This window comes from Zingiber officinale, chromosome 11B, assembly GCF_018446385.1.
Source record: "Zingiber officinale cultivar Zhangliang chromosome 11B, Zo_v1.1, whole genome shotgun sequence".
Taxonomy (NCBI): Eukaryota; Viridiplantae; Streptophyta; class Magnoliopsida; order Zingiberales; family Zingiberaceae; genus Zingiber; species Zingiber officinale.
In genome coordinates this window covers 59,108,017-59,131,788 of record NC_056007.1, presented here as the reverse complement: position 1 = coordinate 59,131,788, position 23,772 = coordinate 59,108,017, and the positions used below count along the sequence as shown (strand labels likewise).

General features: G+C 35.1%; 1 protein-coding gene and 1 pseudogene across 2 annotated transcripts; one reads left to right on the top strand and one right to left on the bottom strand.

Annotated features, from left to right (window-relative positions):
- Nucleotides 1–2,421: 2,421 nt before the first annotated feature.
- LOC122035173 (chloride channel protein CLC-d-like) lies at nucleotides 2,422–22,890 on the top strand. 2 transcript variants are annotated; one of them, XM_042594576.1, is made up of 23 exons: nucleotides 2,422–2,943; nucleotides 3,039–3,111; nucleotides 7,325–7,546; nucleotides 7,620–7,666; nucleotides 7,738–7,836; nucleotides 8,423–8,497; nucleotides 8,679–8,767; nucleotides 12,548–12,688; nucleotides 12,778–12,848; nucleotides 12,961–13,040; nucleotides 13,442–13,582; nucleotides 13,959–14,018; nucleotides 14,107–14,181; nucleotides 17,861–18,012; nucleotides 20,283–20,418; nucleotides 20,492–20,623; nucleotides 20,706–20,783; nucleotides 20,864–20,919; nucleotides 21,010–21,090; nucleotides 21,179–21,332; nucleotides 21,407–21,508; nucleotides 21,577–21,623; nucleotides 22,438–22,890. In XM_042594576.1, the coding sequence occupies exons 1-23, from the start codon at nucleotides 2,764–2,766 to the stop codon at nucleotides 22,520–22,522; spliced, it is 2,376 nt and encodes a 791-aa protein (XP_042450510.1). In that variant the 5' UTR covers nucleotides 2,422–2,763; the 3' UTR covers nucleotides 22,523–22,890. The 2 variants fall into 2 exon arrangements, with proteins under 2 accessions (XP_042450510.1, XP_042450511.1); XM_042594577.1 differs by having other exon boundaries at nucleotides 2,423–2,943; nucleotides 21,577–21,618.
- On the bottom strand, nucleotides 16,244–16,387 carry LOC122035464 (annotated as a pseudogene).
- Nucleotides 22,891–23,772: the final 882 nt, after the last annotated feature.

Here is a 23,772-nt window from a genome sequence, read left to right as displayed (position 1 = left end):
AGAAAAATACCCATAAAATCTATAAAAATAGTAAATTTACAGAATATTACAGAACTGATATTTTTCATAAAAATACAAACAAAAACTCGTACGCGCTTCGCACGTGGCTCTGATACCACTGTTGGGTTTTTCGGGCCGCAAAAACCATTTTTTGCGTTGCGGAAACCCCGAAACCCTGCCACCGGATCCGTGCGAAGAAATAAAATTTACGTAAAACTTCGAGTACGAGTTTCTAGCCTAGATATAAACTAGATCTACAAAGGAGAAGAGCTTTACCCTTGATGTGATGCCCTTCGCTAATCCTGCTCGTCCAAGGTTCGCCGGATCTCGAGAGTATCAAAGTAGATACTCCTCTATGTGTATCCACACAAGCAAGAGATAGAGAAACCAAACAAAAGGTGTGCTAGCACCTTTGAAAGGTTCGGCCAAGGTGGAGGAGAGGGAGAGAAGAGAGAGCTTGAGGAAGAAGATGAGAGTTACACAAAAGAAATGAAACTCACCCAATGAATGAGTGGCCGGCCACATGAATGAGGTTAATAACCTCCATGGAATACCAAGAGTCACAACTCTTGGTAACTCCCATAAGGTGGCATCTCACTTAAGCAATCATGATGATGTGGAGCATCATCATTGGCCCACTCTTTGCCAACTCACCAATGAGGTGGCAAATGGTCAAGTCAAACTTGACCCTTCATCTTCCTCTCAAGTCAAGTCAAACTTGACCCTTCATCTTCCTCTCAAGTCAAGTCAAACTTGACCCTTCATCTTCCTCTCAAGTCAAGTCAAACTTGACAACTTCTCTCCCATGGTTGATCAAATCTAACCATTGGTTCAAGTCAATTTTAATTTAATGAATCTCTATTCATTGAATTAAATTGACTCAATGAGTCTAAGCTCAAATTAGACTCATCTAACACATGAACCAAATTGAGTCCAACTCAATTAGCCTAATTTGGATTACTCTTAATCCAATTTGGTTCATCACATGGACCTAATCCTTTAGGTTTATCAAATGAACCTAATCTCCATCTAATTGCCCTTTGTGTGTAACCCTATAGATTCTTATAACATTGACAATGCTCCTAAACTCATTTAGAAGCATAAGTAATGAGCGGTATCTAGCAACACATCATTACTATCCAAGTTATAAGAATGTTGAGATCCAACATCACCTTGTGACTACTAATTGTGACTCTTCACAATATATGACAAGTGTCCTTCTATCCTAGACATCTAGATTGATCAATGTGAGGCATAGACGGTGTCATCCTCTAATCAATCTAAATCTTGAATCCCAAGTAGACTCACTCAATTAAATGAGCTCAACATCTCATATTGACTCATTTGGGCATGACCATGCACTTAGTGGTCTCACTCTATCAAGAATATCGATGTCACTCCCGTCATATAGGAGGGATATATCCCATCTACATCACTCACATCTTTCCGCATAATTTGTTACATACCCAGTAATCGCCTTTATAGTCCATCCAGTTACGGGTGACGTTTGACGAAGCCAAAGTATGAAACTCCTTATGTAGGGAACCATGGTGACTTCAGGTCTAAGGGCTAATAGTCATATTAATAGCCACATGAGAAAGTATATGACACTCATATAACGATCCATGATACTTTCTCATGGCGGGTCATTCAGTATACATTCTCCAATGCATACCCATGTGTCAACTTGATATCTCCATATCCATGACTTGTGAGATCAAGTCATCGAGTTGACTTACATGCTAGTCTCGTCGCATTAACATTGTCCTTGAATGTTAATACTTGATTAGGAATGATTAAGAATAGTGTTCCCTATATCATCTCACTATCGATTCAACTAACCGATTAATATAGATAAGAACCTTCTTATTTCTTAGAACCCTTGACGAGCTCCACTATGTTACATCCTATATAATCAGATTGATCCATATATATTAGTCACTCATATATGATCATCTCCATATTATTATTAGAGTAAAAAAAAATTATAACATTCATCTTAAAATAATTTAATATCATCAACCTCCTAATTAAATATAGGTAAATCAGAGAAGAGAAGATAATTTTCTATTATCAGCTCCCTCTCCATTTTACTATTGCAGCACGTACTAATAACAGTTGAGATGGTTCGCATTGATTCATGTATCGCCAGAATGGGAGAACTAGACAACTATTATGGTAGTCAGTTAATATGCTTTATTTCTTTTTAATGTTTTCCTTTTATGACGTGAAAATAAAGAAAGCTCTAAAATAAAATTAAAAAAAAAATGAAAGCAACGGAGAAATGGGCATAAAAATTTGTACATGGATTAACTTTTAGATTTATGAGTTTTCCTCAAATGCAATTTTGGATTATGCCTCTCGCAATCGAACACGATACGTTAAAGCCCGCTAATTATAGCCACTGATCGCCGCCGCCTCTTTTGCTCTTGTCGACCGTCGTTATAATTCGAGATTCGAGTCAAGAAAGACTCGTGGTGGAATATCGGCGTCGAGTTTGGGGAAAAGGCACGTTTAACCGACGGCTAGCGACGACGCTCGGTTCTCTCCTTACGTCACTCCTGCTGCTCCGTAGCATAACACGATCTGCCTCTCCTCTTCCTCTTCCTCTTCCTCTTCGTCTCCGTCTTCCTCTTCTTCGCCGTCCCTTCCGTCTCTGATCGCCCACTTCCACATCGCGTGCTGCGTGGCGGAGCTCCAATCGCGTCGCGGGATCGGATCTCTTGCGGATCAGCCGATTCGTTTGGATCTGGTCCCATCCCCATGCTGTCGAATCACCTTCAGAACGGGATCGAGACGGCCAAGCTCGTCTGGTCCCGCCTCCCGAGCTCCGAGGATGGCGCTGCTGCCGAGGTCGAATTTGCTAACCGGAGCAACGACGGCGTCGGCTCCGAGAGCCTCGATTATGAGGTCATCGAGAATCACGCCTACCGGGAACAGCAGGTGCGATGTGCCCTAGGATACCCGGTCTTGCAAAATTAACAGGATTTCTAGTGATATATTTTACGAAGACGAGATCTTTGGCTCTTTCCTTGCAGGCGCAGAGAGGAACGCTCTGGGTTTCGTATTATGTAGTCCTCAGATGGTTGTTCTCTCTACTGATTGGCATCGGTATGATGTTTTGAACATGCTTTACATGCCAGTTAAATGAATTTGTTGGGGGTCGTCTGAATAACTCGACACATTGTGTTCACAATTTCATATCAAAGTTATATAATAGTAATTTTAAGTACTGATAAGCGCTGTTAGTTCTGAGTGTATAAGAAGACATGAATCTTAATCTTAGTTGTTATAATTTACCACACGAACAACTTGTTTGAAAAAGATGGATTTGGAAAATTCCAAATCCTTATTTAAATGTATTCCTTTTTTTTGGGAATGATAATATCATCATCAAGCCTTGTTCTCCCAACTACTTAGCATCTCATACATAAATCTTATCTCACTTATGTATTCAAGGCTATATCACTTGGAACGATAACATATAGGACTCCAAAATTCCAAGAATAAGAAATTTTTTATTTACAAATCCTAGGGAACATGCTGGGATTTCTAAGTTTTCATCCACTTTCTTTGCTACATAAGAGAAACATCAAAGGACAATCTACAAAAGTACTTTGAGAAATATAATTCCCAGTCCTCCAGGTATTTACTTTTTCAATTCTTGCATTTATTTCTGTTAGAGAACTAGAATTCAATTCTTGTAAAAATTAGTTCTTGCACTAAGGAAATGGATCAGGAATCTAACATACTTGGAGATGTTGTGGTCCTTACTAGTTATCTGAATAATGTTTCAACTTCTTGGAGTGGGTCATGTATCTTTCCTTAGTGTATCTTCAAACTACTTAAGGACATGAGTTTGTGTGCTCAAGAACGACCACTTATATCGAGATGTTTTCACCCTTAGTGTATCCTCAAACTACTTGAGGCAAGTTTGTTTGCTCAAGAATAAGCACATGCTTATTGACCATTTTCTATGTTTATCATCATTATTTGCATGCATATGGGAGCTGAAGGCTATCCTAGTGCAGAGGAAGAATACCATTAGGTGTATATCAAGGAACAAAAAGATTGCTGTTAAAATTCCATCCTTTGGAAAATAAAAGAAACATGAAGCATAGAGATATGAGTTGCTCTAGGAGTAAACTTCATAAGTTGGTTAAAGCTTTGTTTTGTAGAATCATTGCATTCTCAATAGCTATACCATTGTGGATCAGTCTCAAAGTGAGGTAGAAGAGCTGTTAACAAAAATTTAAAAGTGACACAGAGATTGCAAAAGGTGTAAAAATATGAAGTTGGAGCACGCAGAATGTGATAGAATTCATCTTGAAGAGAGTTGGGGTGGGGCTTCTAGTGAGGACTGCCATGCGATTGAAGTTGTGAAGCCAGCAATCCTAGTGGAAAAACAAGAAGAAAAAAAGCAAAAGAAGGTGATGAGATTAATACATCTACCAAGTTGAATAATAATAAGTTGGTGAAACTTGAAGTGGATGGAGAATTGATAAAGGGCAGTCCGATGTATGAAACTCTCGTCAATGCGGGTCCAGGGAAGGGCCTATTGTACGTAACCTTACCTTGCTTTGTAAGAGGTTATTTCCAAGACTCAAACTTGTGACAGAAGCAAATAGGGTGGTGGCGCAGTTGGCTAGTCTGGTGGGAAGATACCATTACTGGGGAAAAAAATGGCCGCTATCTCCTCCACTTCATGAGTCACCACCCTCACATCTCATCTCTTCCTTCTTTACTCTTATTCTTCCATCCTTTTCTTCTAACACCTGGACGTGCACTCCTTTTCCCTTCACTCTGCCAAGTTCCCCTTCTTTCAACATCAATTCAGAAAACTTCTCTTCTCAAAAGTAGTAGCCCATTCATCTTCTTCTTCTTCCTCTTCATGTTTTTCCCGTAACAAGTGCAACATCACTTTTCTTCTCCTTAATTTCAAGGACAACGAACTACTTCCCTCTGTTTGTCTTCCTCTCCCTTCTCCGTCTACATCTTCCTCTTAGGCAGTAGCCGCTTTGCAGTAGTCTTTCCTCTATCAAGTGTTGTCTCTTTTCAGCCATCTTCTAGTTGGCCAACAACAAGTTTTTCTTTTAGGTTTTTCCTAGCACAGCAGATTTTCTTCCTTTCCTTCCCTGCTCAGCAATTTTGGCCACCAAAACTACAGCCTTCTTTCTCTGTTTCTCTTTTTTCAGTGATAGATAGGATTCCAGCCGTCAAACAACAACTCCTCATCTCCTTCTTCTAGCTGCTGCCCTCTTCCATCAAAGGCCATAATAATGTCAGATCTTAGCGTTGATCATATTGGTGGTCATTGCTTTAGAAGATTTGGTTGGTTATTTTGTTAAAGAAGATGTTTTGATAAATTGACAACCAAACTCAACCTTCAACATCTTCCCGTTGAGTTTGTTGGGGTAATGACGACAAAGATAGTAGTTCAGAATATTCAGAAATTGGTTTCAAATTTTGATGACTTGCTATGTTTGGATTGCAATCACAACCATATTTATCATTATTTCTATATTTATTATTACCATAGTTATCATCATATGTTGCCATATTTATCATAATATTTTTCATATATATTACTTTGACAATATGTATAAATAAGCTTGTTAGCCTATGACAATTATCAACAATAAAACAATTGTCTTCTCTTTGGTTGTCTCTCTATTCTTTCTTTTCTATGTCTATGCCCTCCTGTGTTCTCTATTTCATTGATCAAGACGGCAAATCTTAGTGAGCAACAAATGATTTTATTAATGCAAATGAGTAACTAGAAATTACAATGTGAACAATGATGCAATTTGTGGCCGAAATGTAGAGAAAGAAGAATCTATAAACAATAGGCTTCTCATACTAACGAAGGTCAAACCCTAATCCAACTTGCTCACCTCTTAGTTATTATACAAAGGAAATTCATCCTAGTGTCAACCAGTGGGTTTCAAGAAAGACGATAAATACATAGTTGTATACTAGTAGAACGAAGTTCGTAGTTGTCTTGATAAATTGAAATTTTGAGTCTTGTTTGGTGGTGTACACATTGTGCATCGGATATTTTCAAAAACATTATATGAAAGTAATACACCATATCTTAAGAGTTGCTGTGAATTACTGCATACCATAACTAGATGGTACTATTGCAATGTTTAGAAGTATTGTTGTAGCACATGAAGTAAGCCCAAAATGGAGAGAAACCATTTTCATGTTGTATTAAGTATGTTTGTAGCTATGCTCCACTTGTTTCTTTCCATGCATACTTGATTTAACCCCAAGTCCGTGAATGCAGAAGAACACTATCATGGCAGAAGAACAAATGGACTAATAATGTAATATGGTCATAGCTGCATTCCCTTTGTTTCCTCTTGTGCGTGCTGGATTTTATGCCAAGTTGTCGAGTCCTTGTGATAAATTATGAATGCAAACTTACATAACTAAGACAAAATAGACAGGCTGCTTATAGTAAATGACTTGAGATTTAGGTCGCATCTAGCTCATATTGGGTGACATGCCCCATTTTGCTCTCAAATTGAGATGGAAAATAACATCACATCTACCTCCTTTCAAGCTCGTAATGGTCATTGTACAATGATCTCAATGAGGAAAAATAGAGGTCTAGTGAGGCACTCGTCGTGGTTGGAAGGATAGCTTACATAACTAAGCAAAATCAAACAACCTACTTATAGTGAATAGTATGAAACTTCGGTGCTGTCTCACCCATATATGGTGAGGTGTCCTGCGCTCTCACTCCGAGATGTGCATGACATTGAAATGTGACATCATGTCTACTTCCTTTCTTGTCATCAGTGACTATCCAGTGGCAATCTTGGTGGGAAGAATAGAGGAAGGTCTAACAAGGCCCTTGTGGTGATTGGGTAGGATAGCGAGTTTTTTCTCTGCCAAACCCACCGAGTACCTTCCTCCTCCCTTTTCCCCTTCTTTTGCTACTGAACCTCCCTCTCTGTTGCTGGTTCCAGGTTAGCATGGTTGATCTATCGCATTTTTCATCCAGGTTGGCACCAGTACCAAACTGTTTAGTCTAGGACTTGAACTGGTTCTGGTACTGGCATTTTGAATCTTGTTATAATGCACTGATGAAATAAGGGTTTAATTGTGCTAATGGCCTGCAGAGTGCCAAAAAAGAAGAAAAATATTACAATTTTATTCAGGTCACTGGCGACTGATCTATGCGGAATTTATTGTTGGTAACACCAATACAAAATGAGTTACTAAAATCATGCTTAAATAGTTAAATCCATATTGGTTTGTGTTTTATTTTTCTGTGATATTTACCTAATCCTATATTTACCATCTTTTCCCTCAGGTACTGCTTTGGCTGCTGTTTTCATTAATCTAGCTGTCGAAAACTTTTCGGGCTGGAAATATGCTGCAACTTTCTCTATAATACAGCATTCATATTTTGCTGGCTTTTTGGTGTTCATATTATTCAACTTGGGTCTTGTTTTATCTTCTGTTTTCATTGTGACAAAGTTTGCACCAGCAGCTGCAGGCTCTGGTATACCAGAGATTAAGGGTTACTTAAATGGTAAGCAGTTCCTATACTCAAAGTTGTATGCTATCACCTAGAATGAAAGTAAATAACTGAGAGGTATGGGCAGGAGTTGATACACCTGGAATTCTTCTTTTCAGAACTTTGATCGGGAAGGTATTTTTTCTTTCTATGGTGTTGGTTGTTATGGTTGAGATAGAGGTATTAATGCCTTTTCTCTAATCTAGATTTTTGGAAGTATTGGCTCTGTGGGAGGTGGACTTGCTCTGGGTAAAGAAGGACCACTGGTTCATACTGGTGCTTGTATTGCTTCTCTTCTCGGACAAGTAAATTTTGTTCTTTTCAAACTAATTTATGCTTAATTATTAACTAGTATAATGCCTATATTAAGCCTTTTGAAGCATCACTTACAAGTTACAATAATCTTTCTACCTTATTTCAACACAGCTGTAGTCCACCTCTTTTAAGTTTTAACACCTGTAGTCCTAATTAACTCTAAGTGCTTTGTGGGCTAGGTCTTACTTGTCCGGTTTGCCTATTTAAACCAATGGACTGTGGGTTGCCTTGACAAACTTGCTTGTAAATACCTATAGATGCATCCTTCAAAAAGATTTTTCATTATCCAAGTTGTTTTTCAATGTTGAAATGTCTTTAAGGGTTTCTATAAAAAAGTTTATAGGAATGTTTTTTGGTTCAGTAGGATTTCCATTAACAAAATGGATCTTTTCATTACATGAATGTAACTGATTTAATTCATTATGATGTTTTCTCAGAGTTGAACAATTCAAAATCAACTTTGCAAACTCTTTTATTGAATCTGCATGGAGAATTTTTGTTCCTTTATGTTGTTTATCTGGATGATTAAATTAACTGAGTAGATCATGCTAATTTTGTTCTTTTTGTATTATGTAGGGTGGAACCAAGAAGTACCACTTAAGTTCAAAGTGGGTACGGATTTTTGAGAGTGATCGTGATCGGCGTGATCTTGTATGTTACATTATTGAGTTAATAATATTTTGGTTTCTCCTTCATTTTATCAGGAAATATTGCATTGTACAATTACTGTCTGTTGCTCTCAGCAGATTAGGATGATTTAATACACTGAATTGGTTTGCGAAACTTGGTGTTTCTTTAGATGTTCTTGACTGTTTGCTAAATTTTTGAAAAGGTGACATGTGGATGTGCGGCTGGGGTTGCTGCTGCTTTTAGAGCTCCAGTTGGTGGTGTATTGTTTGCCTTAGAAGAAGTTACATCATGGTAATTAAGCTAACCTTTTTTTCTTTACTATTCTTCTTAGTGTTCCCAATTATGTTTTTCTTCTTTGTAATCATTTCTAATGATACAAAATGTTCCTATTTATGACTAACCAATAGATGCAAATAACAATGGCAAAGATCAATTAAAACTTTTCTTAACAAGTGAGCTCTTCTGTATATGTATTCTTTTTTAAAATTAATTTCAAGTAATTGCTAAGGGTAATTATCCTACAATTGAGATTTTCTTGATAATCTCATTGGTGCAGTAGGATATCTTGAGAGTCGATAATCTCAACCTTCATGTTAGGTTCAGTCTTCATAAGATTTATTGAATGTGGTGGTAGAAATAGGTCTACTAAATTGACAGTTCATGTATCAATTTGGGACTATCTGAGATTTGCTGGTTTAACTGATGATATTGGCTCGAAGGAAACAACTTTAATAGGGAAAAGCTATCTGTGACCTGATGCCTCAATGGACATATATTGGAATTATCCAATTACTACCACCACTGGTAGGTCAAATGGGCAAAGACATCTTGGGCTCAGAGTAGCCAAGATCACTGAAGAATCAAATAATGATAATGCTTGTGTTGAATGACTCACCTTGATTTGAATTAGCTAATCTTGTAAACCATAAATCAATTCAACTACTTAATCATGTTTTGTTTCTTTCACTTTTGAATATGCACCTCAATTACATTTCCGATTAGATAATATCTTCATTGTTGCAGCATATGAGTTATCCTGAATTTCACATAGGCTTCCAACTAATCTGCAATGCAGATGCAGTGATCCATGTGAAATTTCGTTAGATGAAAACCATTTAATTACTTAACCAAAAACCTCCAACTTTCTTTAAAATGGTTCAGTTAACAATTTGTATCAACACTCTTCCTTGTTTTGGAAGTGGATTTATTATCTGACCCAAGTCTATCGTTTGGATTAATTTGAATGGGCACGTTTGGAATATTGGCATTAGCACGATTCTAACAGAAGATTGTTTGCTCTAGTACCAAGTTAAAGGATAAAATTCATATCTAATTAAAATTAACGAGTAAAATAATGCACCACATATGAATGGATTCTGTGTCTAATACTCCTAGGCTGATTAGCAATCTGGTACTAAAACCCTATTTATTCTAACAATCTCCCTCATGTTCGAGCATATATATCGCTTATGCTTAGCTTGTTGCACAGAATATATTATATTGTCCGGAAGTAGATATTTGATAAGTGGTAAATTTGCTGCAACAAAAAAATTCTATAATGTTTGTTGCATAGAATACATTATCTTGAAGTAGATATTTTTTAAGTGGCAACTTCACATAGTCTGCACGAAAAATGCTTTAATTTTTCGGTGTTGATTCTTCTCGTAGAGTATGAATTTCTTCAAAGAGCGTTTAAGATATTATAAAATTCTGTACTACTTCCGAATGATACTTCTAATGTGTTTTCAATTAACTTACTGAATGAACCACAAAGCAGATATCTCTTGTAGGATATTAAGATAAATTTCTCATATGAGCGCAATTTTTGATCATCACCTTCTCATCATAGTTTATGACTCAAAAGTTATGATATCATCTATAGGTTCATCTATCTAGTTTTTTTTATTGTAGACAATCCATCACACTTCCTTTTTAACTGTAAGTGGAATTTCATTCCAACAAAATCATGCGACTCTCCATGTCTTTGGGGGCAACTTTAGCTTTCACATACCAACTTCAGCAAGTTCTTACATGTGGCATCATTGTAAACAATGTAAGCAGCTATTCTTGAGGCATTATTCCCAACAAACATTACTTGAATATTAGTGTTGCCTAAGATAATTTCTCGATTTCATTCAGTGACTTTGTCTGAGGCCATGAGTTGTCATTTTGATCTTGCATAATTTAGTCTCCTTTATAACTTAGTGTTCTTCCTTGTCTACCTCAACAACAAGGTCACCATCTGAAAGAAACAATTTTCTCATCTTTGATTGATTGCTAAAGAACCCAACACAAAATAAAGACCATCAAATGGTGAAGATGTCCTAAAACATTCAATATTGTAAGTCTAACCATATTTAGAAAAATAATTGAGTGGTGTACCGTTTAATTTTTCCATTTGGAATATCTAGCTGTGATACCCAACATCATAAAGTAGACTGACTCCAGGATGTAGAGAAACTAGATCCAACAATAAACATCTCATTGATGACATGTTTCTATTGGATATCACCAAGGGCATCATGAAATGGTCTCAGTATTGTCACAAAGGATAAAAACAAAGACAAAATTGTGAAAAGATGACATCAAATGTGTGAGAGGAGCATGAGGGCTGCATGGTGAGGGTGCACCTACCCTTTTAAAGAGTCATATGAGGCTAATTGTGTTGATTATAGAGATGGGCTAGTGAAGGTTGAGGATCTATTGAAGGGAATTCCCTTCATTGATGATAACCTTATAATGGAGGAAAGATGATGTTGAATAACTGGTAGAGGAAGTGTTATAGATGCAGGTGGAGATGGCAAGAAGTCCAAAAGATATGGCATTTCCAAAGAGTGTGACTTCAGTAGGTAAACAAGAGCAATAAAACAATGAATCATAACAACTGTGTGAGTACCTAAGAAAATACAAGTGGAGGAATAACTTAGGTTGTAGTGTCCTAGTATAAGAACATGGAGAAAATATAAACAAACATAGTTCCCCAATAATAGAGAAAACTATGATGTTAAGGATAGTGGTAAAGGTAGTTCTACCACTGAGCACAGGATGGAACCTTAATAAGATACTTAAGGTGAGAATGGTCTTCTATATTGCTGTTGTGGTCATATTGAACATAAGGAAATGATCTTCCTCTATGAACACTAGCATGCCCACCACCTTCACACCCTCACCCAACAACATGAGTAACAACATCTGAAGAAGAAAACATGGAGGCTGCAGGTGCAAATGCATGAGAAGCATGAAGCGCACGAGCTAAAGTATTGGAAAGAAGAGTTATTGCGTCATTTGCAAGCGTGTGTGATTGAATAGCACCATGAGAGTTTCAAGAGTTCAAAACTCAAAAGATTGTTGATTAGGAATCTCCATGCTGGTGCTTCAGAAAGAACAATGGATATAAGGATGATATATGGCAAATATTTTTCACTTGCCTTGGAGGACAAAGTATTTGTGTTACAATCAATTAACTTGATTTCAATAAAAAATTTATATATCCAATAAATCTGAGAGCCATTCTTCTCATGAGAATACATAAAATAGATATAATTCCATATCTCCTTCAATAGCAAGAAGCATCATGGAATATGGTGCTTCCCTCAAATTGAATAGCTAAACAAAGTGACATCAGAACTCTTTCATCCTGAGTTACTAGCATCCTAGGCTGTGGTGTGAGGTGACTATCCTTTCCATGAATCAACAAGAATCTAAACGATCCACGCACATGAAGATAATTGGAACCATTTAGCTTGATGATACTGGATCTGAAGCAATTGGTATATGAGGATGCCAAGAGAGATGCATTGGTGATTTCATTAGAATATCAGTTAGACTGAAATTGTAACACGGAACAATGATGTTCTCCATGCTAAGCTGTTGTATATCCTGGTTAAAAAATTGTCTTAAGCATTTAAAATGTTCATTAGCAAGTTCTGTTTGGATTGATAATCAACATTAGATAAGACTAGTGATGATTCAAACTAAATGAACATGAAATTTCATCTTGGTTCAATTTTGTTACTGATGCTGGAATAAGAATAAATAACTTGAAAACTTTGGTCCTATTTACTATTGAAGGTGGAGAAGTCAGCTTATGTGGAGAGTGTTCTTTACATCGGCTGTCGTGGCTGTGGTGGTAAGATCGGCAATGAACTGGTGCAAGAGTGGGAAATGTGGACATTTTGGTTCTGGTGGCTTCATTATCTGGGACATATCAGGGTCAGTATTCCATCTTATTATCCACCAACATTTTCTTTCAATAATGCTTGATCAATTGATTCTGAATTTTGATAAATTCTTACTTAAAGTGGTCAAGAAGACTACTCTTTTCAGGAATTTCTTCCTATGGCTATTATTGGGGTGATTGGTGGTCTTCTAGGCAAGTCTTTCACGAGCCAAAATTTTTATGAACCTCCAAGTTGTTGAAAGTATACAAATTTTGCTTAGTCTATTGGTTGCCAAATGTCTTTTGCTGTGCTGTCATTCTCCAGGAGCCCTATTTAATCAACTTACACTTTATATAACAAGTTGGCGCAGAAATTCTTTACATAAGAAGGGAAACAGAGTCAAGGTATGCTATGGGGTAGTATTGCTTGAAATATTTTCTAGGTTAACGTCTCTGTACTCCTTTAATCCCTACTCTCAACATGTTATATAAGTTAATACATATCAGGTAGACTGAAAAGATTATAAAATCCCATGTCAATTTCTTTAATATTACCATGCGTGAAAACAAGGGATATTTTGTTTTTTACTCTGTGCTTTTACTTTCCACATGGGTTTAAAAGAGGTAATAAAGTGAATATTTAGATTTTATTTTATTTTATTTTTGGGTGGGAGGACATGGAATTTGCCTATTCTCCAAAGCTTTAGTCATTTTTTTTACTATTTTTTAATATGGTCTTTTGATGCCTCATTATCAAGTGCTGTTTATATATCTGAAGTGGATGTCAACTCTTGTGCTTGTCTCAGATTTTGGAAGTTTGCATAATATCCCTTGTAACCTCTGCTATCTCTTTTGGCTTACCACTTCTAAGAAGATGTAGCCAATGCCCTGATTCAGAGGGCATTGAATGCCCCCGCCCACCTGGGACAGATGGAAATTTCGTGAATGTGAGATCTCTTTTGTATCTATTCCACCTTCTTGCTTATCAAGTATTATAATCACTTTGTCCCTACGGAACGGGCAGATGGTCATTGCATGGGGCGTTGCTATCAAGAGGTCTAGGGTCAATTCCTATTAGCGAAATGCTTGCCAAGTTCCTCCCTCCCTCATGCAATGATCACTGTTCAAAAGGCAAAAAAAAAAAAAAAGTCACCCGTGATTTACCTCTCTAATGACCGTGGGATTGGTCGTGTGGGGGCGCTCGAGGTCAACGTATGACTTTTTGCCACCACGTATTATGACCACTTTGCGACCTTTCTTCTAGCAAACTCTAAAATCTTCCATATATATTTTTGTTTAACAATTGTATATCCCTGTATACAGTTTCACTGCGCTAAGGATAGAGAATACAATGATTTGGCAACAATCTTCTTCAATACACAGGTGTCCTATCAATGCCTTATGGTTTGTTCAGGAAAGGAACTTCTTTAATTTTTCCCTGGTTCTTCATACCTTGATATATCTGTGGCAGGATGATGCTATACGAAATTTATTTAGTGCAAAAACATTCCATGAGTACAGTGCGCAAAGCCTTGTCATCTTTTTGGTATTACTTTTATCATTTTGTTCAATCAAGCACTCATGTATGCTTTATTTTCTTGTTCCTCAATTATAGATGTTACATTCTGCAAAATTTGAGATAGCTTACAGTTTAAGATTGGTTATTGGAAGCTTCCAAAGCATGGAGTAAAATCTTGGTCCTATATCAGCACTTTTCCTATGACGGACAAGTATGTATTAGAGTAGATATCTTGGCATTGGACTATCCAATGTTTGATGTTTTTTACTACGTCTTTGCCCCGAAATACCTTATTTAAATGTCTGTTTGAACTAGTGAATTGATTAAAATTTGAATGAAATGGGACAAGGCTTTCCTTGTCTCCATGGCCTTCTTCCTTTATATCTACCACTTCAATGTTGAATTGTAGTGCATCAGTTCATCCCCTCCTCATCGCTACACAAGAAGCTTAAAAAGAAGACAAATTACCTAAATCAGATATCACCAAGATGATGATAGTTCCTGTAATCCATTTTGCATGAGACTTGGTTGAGTGGTTATTCAAGTATTTGAAAATTTAGATTATACTGGATGAATTTTGGGATTGCCAATCAGCTTCTTGATAATTTCAGGAACAATAATGCAACTAAGTATTTACTATTCCTATTTTAGCTTCCTATTGTAACTGCAAAATTAATAGAATAGGTACTTGTGGGTGCATTTTGAATATGTGAAAAAGATAAATATTCATTTTGTTTCCTAAGTAGTTGCAACTTTAAGCTAATAGTTTTTTGAGGGTCATGTCATGACTAATTCATGAGAAAATAGGATGGTGAAGGGGTCCTTAAGCAACTTGTCCAAGTCAAGTATTTGTTTGTTTTACATTTGACAGATCGCCACTGGGCTTCCACATTTGAATATAAAGTCTGCATAATTTTATTGTGAAAGGAATAATAAATGAGTAGTTTAGAAATTTATAGTGAGTTATTGTGAATTTGGAATATAAGTGTTTGGGAGTCGTGGGGGCCTACATAAGCATTTAATGATTCTCAACATCCAAATGGTGGCCAACACATTCGCTGAATTCTTGTATGAAAACTGAATAACTCGTGATCTTAGAACACTTTCAATTGTCAAATAACTAAATTTGCTCAGATTTATCTTAAAGCTGGAACTAACAATTTTAACTAAAATAAACCTCAGATCAAATTGAAAAAAATAAAATTAAGATAATGCAACACTAGTCACTAGTGATATTGTAGCCTGATCTGGCATATTGATTTGTTGATGCCTAGTAAATTAGAATCACAGAAAAAAACACATCCTAGAATGATGACTAAATCTAAGTTTAGTGCACTTGATATTGAACTAGATTGTAAATCATGATTGCATCCGATTGGATTGTCCTAAACCTAAATTTTAATATCAACAATTTGGTAAAAACATGAGGCCACAAGTTTTTTACATTATATATATATATATATCTCATTTTTATCATACTTGAATATATTTTTTTAAAATTTTTTATTAAAAAAACCTGATATTTTAGTTCAAGCTGAAAAATCAAATTGCAACCAATTAAAATTTCAATTCAGCTTAAATTTAACCATATTGATTGGAATTATCAAGGTTGACTAAATCATTATAAATCTTTAGTTTGATTTTCTTTTAGTTTATTGGGAATTGAACCAAATAGAAAAATGATTGAAGTTTTATAAAGTTTGATGTAAATTCATAATGACGATTTTGTTTATTATATTAACTAGCGATCGTGCACACGCATTGCGTGAGCTAGACCCCTTATACTAGGTGCAAGGAGAGATATGAGGGAAGAAGAACTCTAAGGGTACTTACAAAAAATTGAGGTGGGACAACTGCCCCACCAACGCTATACGTGACTTCGCTCCTGGTTGCGTGTGTAATATAATACATGAACGCATGTAGGTAACGGACTCTTCTTCATAAAAAATTAATTTAATTCTTTATATCATATATTAAACCGATAAAAATAAATACTACACTTAATCTTAGCCAAAATGCGCCCATAAATTGGGTAAGGGCGAGCCCATAAATTGGGTAAGGGCGAGCCCATAAATTAGGTAAGGGTAGGTAAGGGTGCGCCAGACCTATGTAATAGTGCAATGCTATGGTGATGTTCGAGAATCTCAGCAGCAAGCTACTGTAATGGACTCCCCCTTATATAAATTTAATTTAATATCATACTTGATCTTAGCCAAAAAGTCGAGAAAAGTATGTTTTCTAACATCGCCGACTCAAGGTATTTATAGAAGGTTATTTGCTCGTAGTGTTGTCAATTCTAAGATGTGGGAATAAAGAAAACTCTAGATTTCTAATTTATTAATGGGAAAAATTCTCAATAATACACCGCACTTGAGTCTCGAACTCTAGAGAAAAATTCTCAATAATACGTCACAAAGTTGAGTCTCGAACTCTAGATCTAGATCACTGGTTAATGAAAAAAAAAATTCAATAATACACTGCAGCTGAGTCTTGAACTCTAGATCACTGATTAATGCATTGTGAAAATTACTAATAAACCTTGAAATTATTTATGGTGTGAAAAGAAAAAAGGATATTAATTTAATTTCATTTTGGGTTTCACCAAAATTAGTTAGTAAAGGGGATAGATTCTTAATAAAATAGTAAGATATTAATAGAAAATTGTATGTAATTTTAAAAATTATACTTACAAAATTGATGTTCAAATTCGGTTTATATGAAACTAAATCAAACCAAACATATAAATTTGTTCTAGTTGTAATTTAATTTATATATCTACTCTATTTGGTTGCATTTGTAAAAGTTGACAAAAAAAATTGATCTAAAGTCAGTCTAGTTCAGTTTGGTTCAAATTGAACTAACTCTCTATGCCTAGATGCTTAACAATATTAGTATGTGTCTTTCATATAATTTAATTAAGAGTGTTCACTTAAATTAATCTGACAAATATAAACTTATTATATGTTCTTAAAATCAAATAGAATTGGCATACGAGTCAAATTCAAACTGAGCTTGAACTATTCAAGTTGATTGAATTTTGTTTGAGTTAAAGCAAGTTAATGACCAAATATGAAATTTTTTTAGTTTAAATATTAATTTCCAGTGACATATATTTTTAAATTTACAAACAAATTAAAATTGAATTGAAATTTCGAGATTTTTCAACAAATTGAAACAAACAAAATGATTTGCTTAAAACCCTAATTCAAAATATATTAAATTAGGCTCAAATAAAATAAAAAATTGAACTAGGATAGGTAATGATTTTTTTTCATATTATTCTTGTAAAATCAAAGAAAATTGAAATAGTAAGTAAATAAAATTGAACTTGAATTAAATATTTCAATATAGTTCGGTATAGGTTAGATTAATTTTATAACTTTTCAAATTTAATGCTTCTTATTTTTTTTTAAGAAAAATTACCTGTGCTTTGAGTGGGTATTATACTCTCTGGTACACTATTAATTTGTGTATATGCCCTTCAAACTTAAATTGATATGTATCTTTCTAATTTTGATCAGTTTGTCCTAATGAAGAATTGAAAATGGCTTCTTTTTTTTTTTCCGTATTTAATGTTTCTAGCACTTATGATTCTTTTTGATTCATGACATCCTACGTTCGACTCTGAACCTGATATGTCTGTTCTTTCCAACCAACTTCAATAAAAAACACATCGCGTGAATAGTTTACTCTGATTATTTTCCAGGTTATGTTTTATTCCCTGGCAGTGGTGACATTTGGGACTGCTGTTCCAGCTGGACAATTTGTGCCGGGTATAATGATTGGATCAACTTATGGACGTCTTGTAGGAATGTTTGTGGTCAAATTCTACCAAAAACTAAATGTCGAGGAAGGAACGTAAGTGCTGCTTCTTTTCAGTTTTCTCTTGTGCTGTTTGACTACTTTTTCCCATAAATTCTCCAAACAAGATTTAGACAATAAATATCTACACAGAGAACACCTTATCCCTACTACCTTAATACAGTTTTGGCCCCTATAAAGTGAGCATGTTGTGAGATGTGACTTAAAATACTAAAATTCAATGCAGAACTAGTCGGAGGAAACATAAAGTGACTCTCCTGGTTTCTAACAAACAGGTTATGGCCAGGGCAGTTAGATAAATAGGTCAAATACATAGCTGCATTAGTGTCATGCAGCATTGACCAATTTAATGGCACATGATAGATTTGAAGTTGCTTGATATCAGATTAGAAGAGTAGATCTGACTGAAGTTAAGCATCAGATGCGAGAAAAGAGGATAGCAAGGTAAAGGAGCAGCTTTCACGGTCAGATTTCTAAGGACATCTTATATAGATCTAAGTACAATGAGGACACATTAAAGAACAGTAAAAAGTTGTGAATACTTTATTCATTAACTATATGTTAACTGAAGCCCTACTGATTTTTTCAGCTAAATGGTTTACCAATTTGATTTTAGCACTATTTTTTTCCGGTCTCAAAAGCAATCTCTCTTAAGAATAGTCCAGAGGCATCTAAAGTTCCATCAAGTATTAGCTTATTCTATCCACTTAATAGATGCTTATTTTTTTTTTTCTTTTTGATTTTAACCACGAGGTGTCTTCACCTCACCTTGTATGTGAAACTATTTCCCATTCAGAGTGGGAGGGAAAAGGTTAAACCATTCCCTAAACACTGTTATTATGTGGTTTCAAATGCTTAACCTTTAAGCTGAAGCCCTCAGGATACTGATGCACTACCGACATGTTATTATATGGATTCAAACACTTAACCTTCTTTATTCTGGTATCCAAGAAACAGCTTATTTATAATTTCTCTCTGTTGAACGTAGTTGCTAATACACCACCAAAGACCAAATTCACCAAAGAAAAAATTTATTACAAATAATATGGTTAACATCGAGGAGGGAGGGGGAAGTGGAGGGATCTCTTTAAAAGTAATCAACAAAAATTTGGAAACCAATTGTAGGAAAGAAACAATCCTGTTCCTATTGAACTCATTCAAACTTGGAATGAATTTCTATTTTCTAAACAAAAAAAATTACCTAATCAGAAAACTACCTTAATTAACCTATTCTCTTGAACAAAAGGATATACCAAAATAAACTGACAAGTTATATTAATACTAAAAAATTAATCTCATATGAATCACTAATAAAATCAAAGAACCAACCAATTATTCTGATTTAACATATTAAGATAGTCTGTTTAGAACCTAAATAGGTTGGACACTGTACTTTGGACAGTCATTCAAATTAATTAATATATCAAACATCATAAATTCATAGCATGCACAAGAATGCATCATTACTATAACTGAAATAGTTGCGGGATGGGGAGAACAGATAAGAGAAGACAAGATATCCAATATTGACCATAAGTAAAAAGATTTTTTAGGATCATGAGAACATATGGTTGCTCTCCTTGATGAATCATTGTGAATGTTAGGTGAACTGCAATCTACCTACATGGTTAGACGAGCCATGGCCAATTGGATGGGGAGTTCGGGCATGGGGGTTTGACAGCCCGCGGCAGAGTGCTATTGACAATTAAACAACAATGAATCCCACAAAGAACTATGAGGTGGCACATATGTCTGATTGTAAGAGGTGGAATAGGATTCCTAGGCAACGAGGGTTCAAATCTCACCCAGGACATATTATACTTGTGGAGTTTGAAACGCATGTGACGCTGACCATGGGTTGTTCGCTAGGATCAATTTGTGCTTTCTGATTTATCTTGGTGGACTGGTGAAAAATTTCCGTAGGACCAGGTCGGTCACCTCAAGGATTAGTCGAATCCTAAGAGTTGGATATCTATATTACAAAATTAAAAAAAAAAAGTGTTGAGGAACTAGGGGCTGTTTCACTAATTCTGATAAACCTGACAGGGTAGGTTGTGTTCAACAGTGTTTCTATCAGGGTGCAAGTCTGCATCTGTTCCATCTGGGATTTCATGATCCTATGGCCTGATTTGCATTATTGATAAAGCTTAGTTGATTCTATGAATTTCTAGGTTCAACATTTCATTTCATTATCTTATTGAAGGGATGTGATATTAGGGTACGACGATTCTAGTTTTTTTTTCAATATCAAGAACCAATAGTTAATGACGTGTGTCCTTTACTCTTGAAATTTAATTCCTTCTTAGATATGCTCTACTTGGCGCTGCTTCTTTTCTTGGTGGTTCCATGCGGATGACTGTTTCTTTATGTGTCATTATGGTTGAAATTACAAATAACTTACAGCTCTTACCCCTTATCATGCTGGTTCTTCTAATATCAAAGGTATGAATTTGTTTATTTTTAACAAGCATAATGAGTTCGGCTAGCATGTTAATTTACTTTTTCTTCTATCCAGTCTGTTGGTGATTTTTTTAATAAAGGCCTATATGAAGAACAAGCTCAGTTGAAAGGCATTCCCTTACTTGAATCTCGACCAAAGCTTTATATGCGTAACATGACAGTTAGGGAGGTCTGCAAGAATCAAAAGGTTCTTATTTAGCTCTTTTAAAATATGAATAGCTCTTTTATTCATATTTTTATTTAACATTTGACTGCCTTTGCATTTAAAGGTTGTGTCCATCGCCCGCATAGCTAAAGTTGGGGAAATTATTTCAGTGTTGCGTAGCACCAAGCACAATGGCTTCCCAGTGAGTCAAAACTCAGAACATTTTGATATTCATAACTTAGTTTATTAGTTATTGTAATTGATTCACATGGTTTATAATAGGTGGTAGACCAAGGGTATAATGGCGAGACACATATCATTGGTCTCATTCTTCGCAGGTATCTTCGTTTGTCATCACACAGAAAACTTTGTGTGTTGGAAGAATTGATCAAAGTGTGGCTAAGTTCTGTAATGTCTTGATTTTGCAGCCATTTATTGGTACTTCTACAATCTAAGCTGGATTTTCAAAACAATCCTTTTCCTTGTGAGATGAGAGGAATATCCAACAGGTATGTACCTTTTTTTACTTTTAACATTTTAATCAATTTTTTCTTCTTTACAAATGAGTGACTGGCTACTTTTCATTTCCTTTTTTAGACACTTGAGTGATTTTGTCAAACCTATTTCAAGCAAAGGAATGTCGATTGAGGAAATTCATCTGTCTGAGGATGAAATGGAACTTTATCTCGATCTTGCACCGTTTCTAAATCCTTGCCCATACATTGTGCCAGAAGACATGTCTTTGGCGAAGGTAAATGGAACTTTTTGTATTTGTGTTGGAACTAGTTTCCTCTACATACTCATATATGAAATCAATAATGACAGGTGTACAATCTTTTCCGGCAATTAGGACTGAGGCATATATTCGTTGTTCCTCGTCCTTCACGTGTTATGGGTTTAATCACTAGGAAGGATTTGTTAGTTGAGGTGAGATGACAGATTTTGTCATTTATCAGAACCTGGTGGTGACACTAATGTTACATGTTGAATTACAGGAGAGTGATAGTTCTGCCACCGTGGAACTTCAATCAACTAGTGTAAGGTCTCTACACCACTTCACTTAAGTTGCTCAGTGATTCAGAATTTTAGTCTTTTATCATTGGTAGTTTACATGCATAAGTCAAACAAGTGGAAGTCATACGCATCTATGCCTCCTTACAAACAAATATTTCTTGTTTGTGCCTTGGCCAATCAACAAACTTTCTTGTCTCAAAGCTTTTTGTTGAAATTTATCCAACCTTGAGGATTCCAGACAATTGCAAATGTTATGCAAATGTTAGGATGTGCCCTAATGAGAAAATTACATTTTCAGTCCTGTAACTTGCATCTTTTTCAATTTTAGTCCTGTTATGAGTTAATTTACGTTCTTAGTTCTGTAACTTGTAATATTTTTCAATTTCAGTATTTTTTCCTCCAAAATTAAAATTTTTCAACGGAAAATGTCTAGTTTGTAGTTGGAATATAAAAATCACATGGGTCATAAAAAATCAAAATCCCCAAATTCAATTTACAACTCATCATTTTCCGTTGAAAATTTTCAATTTTAGAAGAAAAAGGATTGAAATTAGAAAATATTACAAGTTAAAGGATTAAAAATGTAAATTGACTCATAACAGGACTAAAATTGAAAAAAGTGTAAGTTACAGGACTAAAAACGTAATTTTCTCGTGCCCCTAATTGCATTTGATGCTTTAATATACTATCATTAATTGTTTGATATGGCATTACCAAACTCAATCTGTTTTTTACTAACCAATGATAATTATGCTGTTTTTTTCTTTTTTATGAAGAAAAAGAGAATTGTTGAAATTGTTTTTGTAGTGTATTCTAATTGATGGCTTTTGTTTGTATTTCAGAGATCAACATCAAGATAGAAGAGCAAATGGTCGACACACACATCTGGAACACCCTCTTCTGGATAGTCTCCTCGTCCAAGAATAGCAATATACTATCTTCTTTTCGGTGGCATGGCATCAATATTCTATATGCATTTCCATCCACCATGCTATGGAGAACGTTATTATATACTGGATCATTCTCAATGTCTAATATAAGATAAAACTAGAAATTCTTTTGTTATTATTTTGCCTTAACATCTTTATAATAGGGAGAATAGATGGTGGAATTATTTTGTAGGGCCAAAACTCAAAAGTAGCCGCAGGTTCAGTAAATAGAAAATGTAAAGCTTTTACAAGCAATAAGTGGTTGAAAATATGTGATTGTACATCTACTTTTTGTGTAATATTCTTGAGCATGTGATGTGTTCTGATATTAACATCTTAATATTGTAATCATTTGATTTCGCAAAAGATTCTTCGGGCACCTCATACTGTTGGTGTCAATAAGAAGATTTAGCAGGTCACCACATCGAGGGTAAGTTTTTTTGATTTTGTTGGGAATTGACATACTTGATTTGACAATTCTATAATAAGATGACCAACTCAGTCAACTTCGGGGGCATTATTGTAATCATCCAAGTACCCACTGTGAGTTGCCTAGAACCAAAATAGTTTGCAATATCTATCCGTCAGAATTAAAAAAGTAATATTTCGCATATTAACTTTGTCTTTCATGTATTTTATTTCCTTCTGATCTGACTTTGCGCACCTCAAGTTGGCTTGACTCGATTCATTTCTGTCCAAGTAATTCATAGCCATGATGGGCGCAGAAAGATATTGAAGACAATAGAATTAGAAACTATAATATTAATGAATCTCCAAGAAGACTCTTCCCAGTAAAAAGCTATGAAAAACCCAAAACTATATGCTAATTTATTAAAATAAATTGTCTCCTTTTTATTAAAAATATTAAATTTCTAATTTATATTTGAATTTTATCAGTAATAAGACAAACTAAAGCTAAAATTGGGAGAGAAATTTGAATCTGAAACAAACACACGACAGTTTTGAACGAAAAACAAACTTGTTCTTACCTGACTTATTACATACTTAGGACACGACTCAAGTTACCACTGTAAAAATTAAGAGAACGAAAAAATTAATCATATTATTGAATCTAAAATTGATTAAGAAATAAAGAGTAAAAGTTTATATAGTTAATTATAAGAAAAAAATTTAAACCCTAAACTGAAAAAGTAAAAGACTAAATCTAAACCCTAAACTGAAAAGGTAAAAGACTAAATTACCCTCAAGGTTATAAACAAATAATTTTAATAGATTATATAATATAAG